Genomic DNA, 10,897 nt, shown 5'->3' with positions numbered 1-10,897 from the left:
TGGTCAAAATAAAACAAGCAAGAGTATTTAAATGAATTTATAAAATAAAAATACCATAAGTGGACTAAGAGAATGTATACATCTCTTCCATACCCCCCTATTATGAAAGGGGCAAGAACTGAAGACATTCCTACCCATCAGCTGGAATATTGGTTCACGTGAATTACATATCCAGGGCAATCTGAATGTCATGCAGGCGGGCAACCATGTTCTGCACATGACGTCTCTCTTCTTGTTGTGCTTTGGTTAGAGTGTTGATCCTCAACTCCAACTGAATGTAAAGAAAACTGCATAAGGTGTTTGTACAAGATACTGTTTAGTCTCTTTGACTGAGGAAGCCTTTGTTATCCTTATTAAAAACCACCAAGTAACAGGATTGCATCACTCATAACCAGTTAAGTACAGTCACTTTAGAGGTCTAAGTACAGTACACACACAGACAGCTGTATGAACTTGGGACCTGACAGCAGTATGGATGCAGTGTACTTTTGTTACATTGATATGAGAGTCCACAGAAAGGTTTAAGACTAATTAGTTAAGCTGTTTATGTAGCTTGAAGCAAATCTTACATCTACTGGAGCTGCAGCTACATATCTGAACAAGTAGGAAGATACATCTACACAGCAGCCTTTGTTCCACTTGACAGCCCACTTCTGATTACAAGTTTCTCTTCTCTTGATTTTGCTAATACCTTACTGCTGATTTCCCACAACTACCACCACAGTTCAGGCTAAGCACATAGCATAGTCATAGTCACTTAAGTAACTTGAATTTGTTTGCTGTTTACCCACCTGATCCAATTCTTCCCGAACTTTTTTTACACTGTCTTGGTCCTCTAGTTGCGTACTCATTTCTAGCCACTTATATAGAATCCGTGCCTGCTGCTGACAGGACCTGATAAGAGGGATTAGATGAATTCGTATCCCAATTAGGAGCTCAAGTGTAAGCGTAAGCCAACTTAGACATGCTACTGATGCTTGCAATAAGACACTTTTTTTTGTTTGTTTCAAACCAGTGAGTCAAGTCTAAAAAGGGAAAAGGATGCTGAAAGGTGTAAAAATCTGTATGAAAGCCCTTGTCTTCACATCCTACTCTTGAGAGTTAAAACCCTTCAAGCCCCATTCTCTTCCAACCATTTTTGTAAATTTTTTGTTCTACTGGAGAAGTAATCTGTTATCAAACCCTAGCCACATTTTTTTTATTATTATTTTTTTGGAACTGACAGTTTAAAAAGCTAAGTCTTCACACCTCATTGTAAGAGAGCTGAAAGGTAAATTTCAGCTGCTCTGCCAAATTCATTTGCATTGCCTTCAGACTATGTCCAGTGACACTCCTGTCAAGGTTTCTCCAGTAGCTGCCAAAGGTATGATTAAACCAGTTGCTGCTTACACAAGTTCTGCATGTACCCTCTCTCTCACCTGGAGTGAACTATTAAAAGGACAGAATTCTTCTCCATTTAATTCACAGTTCTGCTGTGAAAAAGAACGGTTTTCAAAGTACAAAGAATTCACACAAAAGTGCAATATAGTGTGGACAGCATGAAGAAAGGCTGGCTATAGGGACTTTGTAACATACTTGAGTTCTTGCTTCCTGCTGAAGTAGTACTGCATTTGCTGTTGAATGTGTCGGAGCTCTGCTTCCAGCTTTCTCTGGAATGTTTCTTCTTTGGTACTGTGCTCCCTCCTTTCTTCCCGTTCAGCTGAACAGAAGATGAAAAGCACAAGCAAGGAAAGTAAACTTACTCTGTTTCTTCTTATCAGGGAGTCAGATTAGTAGGCAGGAAACATGGAACCCTCTTGATTTTTTTCCCATTCTGTCACCACGTGGTACCTACCTGTTCACACAATAGATCAGGTATAGTGAGAGAGCAGGTGTCCTGACAGCATTGCAGGTTTTCAAGACCAGTTTAAACACACCCAAGATGAGAAATGCTCTAGTCAATGGTTTAGACTGCAAATGCTGTTTACAATTTAGTGTTTCACATCTGCTCTATAAGTCTGGCCTCATGAAAAACTTTAATGCCCTTTGCATCCTGAAAGATGCTGCATAAAGGGATGCTTAGACATCATCCACCCCCTGTAAGTTTTCCCAGCAATTACAGCACTGAGTTAATTTTTCCCTCCCCAAGAGAGTTCAGCTCCATATTCTTGCCATGTGTACATGAATGCCCCAGCACTAGAGCATACCATTGTTAAAATCCTGACCCCTACTAGTTCCCATCCCTCAATCCCCAAAACAGGGCTTTAGTCCCCTGCATCAATAGGGTCCACACAACCGTATCGCCAATCCAAATCCAAAATAAATGACTGATTCTTCACCTCCTGATGTAAGCATACAAGAATCCCTTGTCTCCCCTGTGCTTTGGGGAGGTGACTTGCAGCCCTGCGTATACTGGAGGAGGACACATAACTGCTGCAGCTTACAGCTGAGGACCTACCTGCATTTTGGTGACTCTGTTTTCCAACTAAGTCTTCAGGTGACAGCAACTGTGACTTTAAGTTTGATCGCAACTTCTCCAACTCTTCTCTCTGTTGATAGCCTTGGGAATGGGCTCCTGTGTGACCATACGCAGGCTGACCTCTCTGCAAAATCAGAATGATATTTTGTTCCTCAAAGGAGCACCTGACCCAAGCTACTAAGCCCTGCTCACACCAAGACATCACCTGTAGTTGCTGAGCCTCTCTCACAAGCACTGCTGCTTCTGTGATATTTCAAGAAATGAGCTTTCTTTTCTAGCAGAAAGATATTTCATCTAGAATAACACCTCCTTTTCTGCATGGAACAGAGGAGTTCAAAATGCAAGCACCTACGTGCAGGTAAAGTGATTTTCAGTTTTTGAGACTCTCAGATGTTGTCAATGCTCCTAAACTGTGTTACTCTTAAATCCCTATAATCTGGTTGATAAACTGTAACTGCTCTGAACTTGTAGAAGGAGCTGCACTCAAGTCATTTTCTAGGAGGAACATCCTACTGGCAAGGACACAAAACCATTAAAAAGGCATGAATTACAGTACAAAACATACGGGTTGGCCAGCAAGTGAAATATTGCTTTAGACTTGGAAAAAAAATTCTTGAGCATGAGGAGACAGTTCATTTAATCAACTTCTAACTGGTACAAGAAAAAAATAGCTCAACAGCTGGGTAAGCAGTTCTGAGGAGTCGTAGGAAGAAATAGCAATAAGCAGCATGTGGGCTGACAGGAGCACAGTAAACACACTAGTTTTTCCTTCACCAATACACTCACCATTTCTGACCCAGCTTTCTCGTGGGGCATAAAAAATGAAGGAGACCGTAGCTTTGGCTTCTGAACAGCACAGTGCACATCACGTGTCCACAACGGTACAGATGGGAGAGCAGTGTGTGTCAGAGATGAGTTGGAATGAGTGGTACTGCCCATCTGAGAAAGCCATTTACAGGTGCTTTCTTCCGTTTCAGTTACTGGCATTAAGTTCCCACTCTGAGAAGAACATTTGTTCCCATCTGTTTGCTGAAAAGGTGTCCCTGATCTGTTAAGGGAAAAGGAATGCACCTGTACATTTCAACTTACTTTTATACTTCACAGTCGGTGAGGGGAAAACAATTAAAAAGGAAGAATCTTGCTGTTCTCTTGCACACTGAAATAAGGTCCTGTCTTGTGGGGGAGCTAGCTGGTTTCCTAAAACCACCAATACTATTAAAAGCAGATTCTCTACCTCAAAAAAGGAGTTCCCAGCAGCTCCTTGTTTTCTAGAGATTCCAGAAGGAAGTTAGGTCTTTGTGGTGGTAATCTTGCCTGTTGTACAGCCTTCCTGAAAAGAACAAACAAAACCAGTGATGACAGAGATTCATAATTATTTTAAATTGGTATAAGCTGGCACTGCAGCTAAAGAAGCACTTTTATTCTGTCATTCTACCCCACCCTGCAACATTGCCCTTGCATGCAATAACTTTTAAAGATTAGATTTCAACCTGTATCAATGCTGCCAGCTGGTTCACTGTATGCATGACCGTGCATACACAAGGACTGGTGGAAGGGGTAGAACTACTTTTGGCAGCATATGCTGGCTTAAAGAAATGTGAAATTTCTACCTTATAGCCCACAAGTCTCCTGTCCTAGGTTCTGAAGGTTCATGGAAGACTCTTCTTTGCATTTGCCCCATGATCAAGGAGAATTTTGGTGAAAAAATAAGAGTTTCACTGACAGCTCTAAGTCGCTTGGGCAAGACAAGCTCTCATAATGGTATAAAATCCCCCCACCACACATCTTTCAAATGCTTCTCTGTGTAACAGATCCCATGATAAACGACCAATACTCTACAAATTCATAGTTGCATATTGAGAAACTCCTAGAGGAAAGTATAGCTGAACTGATTCTACTCATCACCAGCATGGAAGTCAAAGTCACAAATTCTTTCATAATTTGATGGCCAATATATACATTATGTGGCAGCTCTTGCATAACTCAGCAAAGCCAGCCATTTGATGAAGCATCAGAGAAAGGCAATATGCATGGAACTAACAATCATCACTGTGAAAACTTGGAAATAAAAAAATGAGCCTGAGGTCTATATCTACCTATATATAGTCTCAGCTGAACTAAAGGACAGAGTGATTGGCTCTGAACCATAAACAAAAGCATATGTCAGATCCAAACAGGAGCCGAGACACAGGGCTCCAAGATATGGGTATGGACACATAAATGCACAGATCGATGGATACAAAGTGTATGCTATGGACTACATATACATACACCAGACGAATTCAGGAGAGACTGAAATTTTACACTTACAGCTCACTGAGAATTGAATCACCACCAGCAAAGTGAAATGGTAGATCGTTGCATTTTGAAGGCCACAGCTTTTCCTCTGCTGAACGTCCTTTTGTCTCAAGGCTAACATCAGGTATTTTAAATGTCACTTGCTTTTTCAGAGGTGACCCAAAAGAACAAGGCTTATTTAATTTCTTGTAGAGAGCTTTCTGTCTCCAGAGCATTGCACAACGGTAGACTATCTGGTGAAGATTGTAGGCTGCCTGTCAACACAAAGAATAGCAGAGCATCTGATGGTTGAGAGCAGACAGTAACACCACACTACCTAGGGTAAACACCACCACAGAAAGGAACTGCAGTTTCTGATGACCTGAGAGCCATACCAGCTCTTCACACTAAATGAGCAGGTCCGTGTTAACATTCAGATAAAGAGAATTAACTGGGTACTTCTGCAACAACTCAGGATGCACACAAACAAACAGAACAAGCAGTGTCTTGTAAACCTGGAAAAGAGCTGGAAAAGCTGACCAGGAACAGGAAGTAATCAATACATGCATCCCTATCCTCCTTTCCACACACAGGGCTGGACAGACATTCAAAGGCACAAGTGACACTACAGCCCACTCTTGCAGGTCAAAGCAGTACTAAAGCTAGGACAGGATGAGATGCAGCTTCTAATGTTTTATGTTAACACAGTCCCAAGTTTAAGAACCCTAGTTAATGGCAAAAGTCTTATCCAGCTACATTGTCTATTGGAGGATTTGGCCAGTTTTGAAATAGCTTCATTAAGAAAGGCTCCCAGTTACCAACACAAGTCTCAAGCGCCCTACATTCAGTTCGGAAAAAAAAGGACAAGGTATTTTGCTTTGAACCACAGGTAAAAGCATATGCCAGATCCAAACAACAGCTGAGACACAGGGCTCCAAAGTCTATACATACTCACACACACACACTTCAAATACAGATCAGAGTTTGGTGCCCTGGATGTACCTGAGTGTTCACTTGTCTCTCACCTTTATCTGGTGCTGGGCTTGGAGCTGTCCCCGCAACTGTTTCATGCCAGCAGTGTACCTCAAGATCCAACTTACACCTTCTCTCATGAGAGCAGTACGATAAACTTCTGTGGCTTCTTCAATGCGATCTTTCCTCTCCTGTTGCACTTGGACAAATCTCAGCCAAGCACTGAATACCTACAACACCAAGAGCAGACACCTGGCACTATTACAAAGACAAGTTCTGGGTTAGGGACTCCACTCCCCCTGCAGACAAGAACACTCTCAGTTCCACTGGACAGTAATAGGCAGAGCTACTGCAGGACAAACACCACAAGGACAAAAGAATAGGGGTTTGAGTCAGCTGAGTCAGGATGGGAAAAACAAGCCTTTTTTTTATTATTTGGATTACAAGACATGGGGACAGTTTTCCAGCATCTCAAATCAAAATACAGGACCCCAAAGAGGAAAGGAAAGAGATGAGCACATGCACTCTGCTGATTGCAGTCAGACCTGTGTGTCAAGCCAAATACGTTTGTCTGCCCCCAAGCCTTCCACACACTTACCTTCCTCTGCAACGAAAGAGACCAGTACCACAATGCTTGCACTGTCTTCTGCTTTTCCCATTGCTGTTGCAACAGCTGTTAGAAAAAATAAATAAATAAATAAAAATATAAATATATATATATATGTATATATACACACACACATATATATAGTACAGCAATCAGGTTAGGAGTTTACATATGCCACACCAGAAACACTAGCCAAATCAACCAAAGAAGAAGTGCTGGTGGAGCCTTAGCAGAATAACCTACCCCATCTACCCAGGATATGTAAGGTGTCTCTTGTGCTAGTGGAACAAAAACTTAAATAGTTTTGTTTGGTCCTCATGTGAATGGAATATGAAGGAGAAGAAAGGCTAAGCATCAGCAAGCAGCTATATACTTAACCCAGAGGACAACTCCTTACCCGTGTCTTCCAGTAGGAGAAGGAAGTAGAGCAAAGTCTGTCAGTCATTAGCTGATCTGCCTTTCTCTGTAGCAGCTGTGAAACAAACAAAACAGAGAGGTGCTTACAGTCAAACCCCAATTATGTGAGCCAAATGCTACTAGAGCAGAACAGATACTAAACAGCCTTTACCATCCTTTGTTCTGTTGAGGCCAGCCACTCTCAATATCCAAGTGCTCTATGGTGTAACCCCATCTGCAAATACCCGTGAGCCCACAAGGATTTCATTAACAGTAAATGATCGCACACATGGCAAGCCTGACTTGTCATCTCCTGTTAAGTCTGTTAGTTCTAATTGAAACTTCTTCAGGCAAGGCACAAGCATGTTCCTTCTTCCTCAGTGCACAACGCTCTCATGCTCCTCCTCAGCCAAGACTACTATTCCCATCGCTAGGAAACATGGCTGGCTCCTCTACACCAGCAACTTCCCACCCTGGGTGACTGGCTGGGGAGGAGGTTGATCCTTCTCACCATTTTCCCAACACACCGCTGATGGTATTTCTTCCATTTTTCCAGGTACTTCTGCAGCAGGTGCTGCTGGTGGTGCTGCACTGCCTTGTGCTGCTGAGCCCTCAGTATCAGAGACTCCCTAGTAGATTCTTTCCAGTGAAGAAACAGGGTCTGTAAACACACTATCAGGAGAAGAGAAATTAAATACCATACTACCATGAAAAAGACACTATTGGTTTCAGACAGTATCTAGTGATCAGCTGCTCTTCCAGATTGTTTTGGCAAAACCTCACACTGACTGTACTCAGCACTAGGAAGAAGGAAAGTGGAGCATTTCAGGTATCAGACAGTGAGCCTTGACTTGCAAGACTTCCCTGATATCACTGACATTCTTTATAATCTTTCAGAAATCATTTGCCACCTTTGTGCTTCAGAGTCATCAGCCACATCGTTTACATGAACTCATGAAAATGTTGGCAGACTTTGAGGGCCTTTCTATATTAATTACTAGAGAAAGATTGAGGCAATAATTGATAAGATTACTTTCATGACCCTCAGATCAGAGATGTCTCAGCTTTTCAATGTTAGTAATGGGAAATTCCCTTGAAAAAAGAAGTGTTATCATCTATTATATAGACAGGGAACCAAAAGAGAGGCAAAAGTCACAGAAGAAGCCTTCAATAGAACACTGTAGTCCCAGGTCATTCGCCGTTCAATGGGGCTTGTCCACGTAGGCTTAATATCCAGTCATCTGCACAGACGATACAAAAGACTGCCCTGCTAAGCCACATCTTTCTAAGGTTCTTATGCAGATAGCTAAGTCTTTTGAGAGTTTAATATTCCCATCAGCTCACCCATATCCAAATGTTTTCTGGCCTCCATCACAGCTGTCACCTTCTGCTGACGGTAATGCATTTGTAGTAAGGCAGCATACCTCCACTGTAGAAACACCTAAAGGTATGATGCAAACAAGAGACAGGATACAAACTGACATTACAACATCCTTTAGAAGTACCACATTCTTGACACCACAATCATTTTCCACATTAGGCTCAGAAAAATGGTGCAAATCTCCTAAATAAAATGAAATACAGCAGTATTTTAGAGGGTCCCCCTGGCATTTTTCAGGCAAAATTTTCTGTCCCACCCATAGATAATACTACTATGCTGTATCAGACTGTTTTCCCCTTTCAAGGGAATACGGAGAAGGAAAATAAGAAGAAAAACCACGAGCTCACTCAGAGACAACTGTTGCAGAGATGTCTGTAGAAATAACCTGTGACTGGGAGTTTGGATCTCCCAATTTTCAGGGCTTTTCTTGATTGTTGCTCTTAAATTAAGTTTTTGATACTTCTAATTGCATTACCTGACCCCTGCCTAAGCTAGCAATCATACAGACCTTGGTATCTGCAATACAGAACATACCTTTGACAGGATTACTCTCCTGTAGTGTGCTTCTGCTCGAGCAGTTGCCTTAGCTTCACAGATAAGGGAAAGGGCATTTTCTCTCCATTTACACAGAATCTGTCTGTAGGCAAAATGAAAACAAAACAAAACAAAAAACATTAAGAATTACTCTCACTTGTTCGTCTGGTACCTTCCCACTCACAGGGGAACCAAAACCAGCTGTCTCTATAAACTCAGTCTTGCAAATCAGTTATGGTTTCTGCTGAGAGAAAACAGAAGGCAGTGCAAAAGCAGAATACAACCCTTAAATCTAGCATATTAAGGTAAGTCAGACTCTGCAAGTGGCTCAAGCTGTATAACACACACACAAAAAAAGACATAGTTAAAATTAAAGCAACTACAACCAATATACAGTGACTTAACCTTAATCATCCTCCTTACTGTAATGGAAGAAAGCCTCTACATGTTCCAGGCTGCTTTAATATTACAGCAGTCAGAATCTATGCACTGCAGAAAATGATATAGTTTGCTGTCTTGACTCTCTCATGGGGCTAAACACAGATAAAGTCTGGCATGTGCAATAGTAAAGTCAATGAGACAGTTCAAAAAAAAAAAAAAAAAAAAAAGTTAAACCAAAACAGATGGTGATCCACTAAGAGGTTGAATTTAGTTAGTTGACCAGCACAGAAATAGCAATGCAGAGTAGACAATTCCCACCACCAAATGCTCAAAATTTTACACAGGTGGCAGCAAAAGCAATAGAGTAATTTGGCTGCAATGTAGTCAATTCGCTCTCATGCTGCTTAAGGAAATATGGCCTTACCGCAGCAGTAGTCTAGTGTGCTGTTTCTCCTTTTCAGCTACTTGGTATAGGATGCACTGAACGTTATGTTGATAACTCTGTAAGAAAAGCAACGAGAGGTGAGATTTCCTAAACTGCCGGGACCTTTGAGGAGAGAAGATATCTGGAAACTCTTAACAGCAGCTTTAGAATTAAGAGAACAACAACAACAAAAAAAAAAAGCTCTAACTACTGGAATCAAATGCAGTTTTTCTGAGATGGGTAGTCATTATATAGTCATTAATGCTATTATTTATCATTCACCGACACCACAAGATGACATTGCTTCTTTTGCTTCAAAGAATAATGCTAGCACTCACACTAGCCAGCTACAATAGCTTCCATTCTACTTGCACACTTGGTGCATAAGCACCTGGAGTGAAACAACATAGCAGCTTGTTATTTGCCATTTCAGCACACACAGACAAGTTCCACAAAGTGTCATTCTCTCTTACCTTCCAGGCTGCCAATGTCTTGCTCAGTAGTGTGTGCTGATAGTGCATATCTGCTTGCACCAGCTTTGTCCATTTCTCACACCGATGTCCCACATACTACACAGAGAAAAAAAAGGCAGAGATTGAACAGATATGTGATGGAGGGAAATCTAGCAATGGCAAAGAGCAGAGGGAAAAGGATCATTTCTAATCTCTGGTGAAACAGCACTTCTTTTTCTTGCTATGAAAGGTTTTCAAACTAGTCCTGCACTCTGCTATTCCTCTCAAAAAGGCTAGTTGATGCCTTTTTTCCCATCCTTTTTGAGGAACCCTCTCAAAGATGCATTTGCTACACTATGTCATGGCAAGAGATGGCATAAAAATGAAATGCCATCTGATATTGCGTGCTATGACCTGTGCATAACTATAAGCCATACACCACAGACTTACTGCAAATTTCTAACTTAAATAAAGCTTTGCAAAGGACATAATTGGCATTGACTAGGAACAATCTGATCACACTAATGCTGGTTACATTCTCAGATAAATCTCAAAAGCTCTAGTTCCATTCTCACTATCCCTGAACAAGTGAACAGGAAGAACTCCCTTTATTCGCTACACAATTCCTGTTCCAGCCACACTGAACTGATTTTATCCACCTGGCAAGAGAGGAAAACTTAGGAATGACTAGTATTTAAAATCAACCATTTCCTTTAATGGGTACAAGCAATCCAATTTCAAGCATTTAGCCATATGTTAACTCTCTCACCTTTCTCCACTTGTTCCAAGACTGCTGCAGACACTTTGAATAGTGAAATCTTAGGGCTTGGCTCTCCTTGAGCCTCCTATGGGAAAAATGATTGAATTATTTCTCCTCCAGTACAATCCATGTTACTAGACACCTCTAGCACAGACATGTCCACGCTCGCTATTTTCAGTCTACTAAGTAAAAGACAAACCAATAGAATCTAAAGCACAAATACGAAGTCAGTGACTAAGAATTAAATACTGCTTT

At 41.4% G+C, this 10,897-nt stretch overlaps 1 protein-coding gene across 1 annotated transcript in view; it reads right to left on the bottom strand.

Annotated features, from left to right (window-relative positions):
* Window positions 1-10,897, bottom strand: part of SFI1 (SFI1 centrin binding protein) — a 32,862-nt gene that overhangs the window by 4,797 nt on the left and 17,168 nt on the right. The window contains exons 16-31 of the mRNA XM_032198834.1: window positions 10,652-10,727; window positions 9,904-9,999; window positions 9,431-9,507; window positions 8,626-8,728; window positions 8,055-8,151; window positions 7,222-7,382; window positions 6,712-6,786; window positions 6,306-6,380; window positions 5,761-5,937; window positions 4,769-5,010; window positions 3,693-3,788; window positions 3,245-3,506; window positions 2,438-2,582; window positions 1,576-1,699; window positions 792-894; window positions 135-271 (exon numbers count right to left, since the gene is read on the bottom strand). Coding sequence (XP_032054725.1) covers window positions 164-271; window positions 792-894; window positions 1,576-1,699; window positions 2,438-2,582; window positions 3,245-3,506; window positions 3,693-3,788; window positions 4,769-5,010; window positions 5,761-5,937; window positions 6,306-6,380; window positions 6,712-6,786; window positions 7,222-7,382; window positions 8,055-8,151; window positions 8,626-8,728; window positions 9,431-9,507; window positions 9,904-9,999; window positions 10,652-10,727 — 2,017 coding nt within the window. The 3' untranslated portion in view covers window positions 135-163. The remainder of the gene's footprint in view (window positions 1-134; window positions 272-791; window positions 895-1,575; window positions 1,700-2,437; window positions 2,583-3,244; window positions 3,507-3,692; window positions 3,789-4,768; window positions 5,011-5,760; window positions 5,938-6,305; window positions 6,381-6,711; window positions 6,787-7,221; window positions 7,383-8,054; window positions 8,152-8,625; window positions 8,729-9,430; window positions 9,508-9,903; window positions 10,000-10,651; window positions 10,728-10,897) is intronic.

This window comes from Aythya fuligula, chromosome 17 (assembly GCF_009819795.1).
Source record: "Aythya fuligula isolate bAytFul2 chromosome 17, bAytFul2.pri, whole genome shotgun sequence".
NCBI lineage: Eukaryota > Metazoa > Chordata > Aves > Anseriformes > Anatidae > Aythya > Aythya fuligula.
Note: the sequence above shows the minus strand (reverse complement) of the source record. Positions and strands in the feature narration are given on the sequence as shown.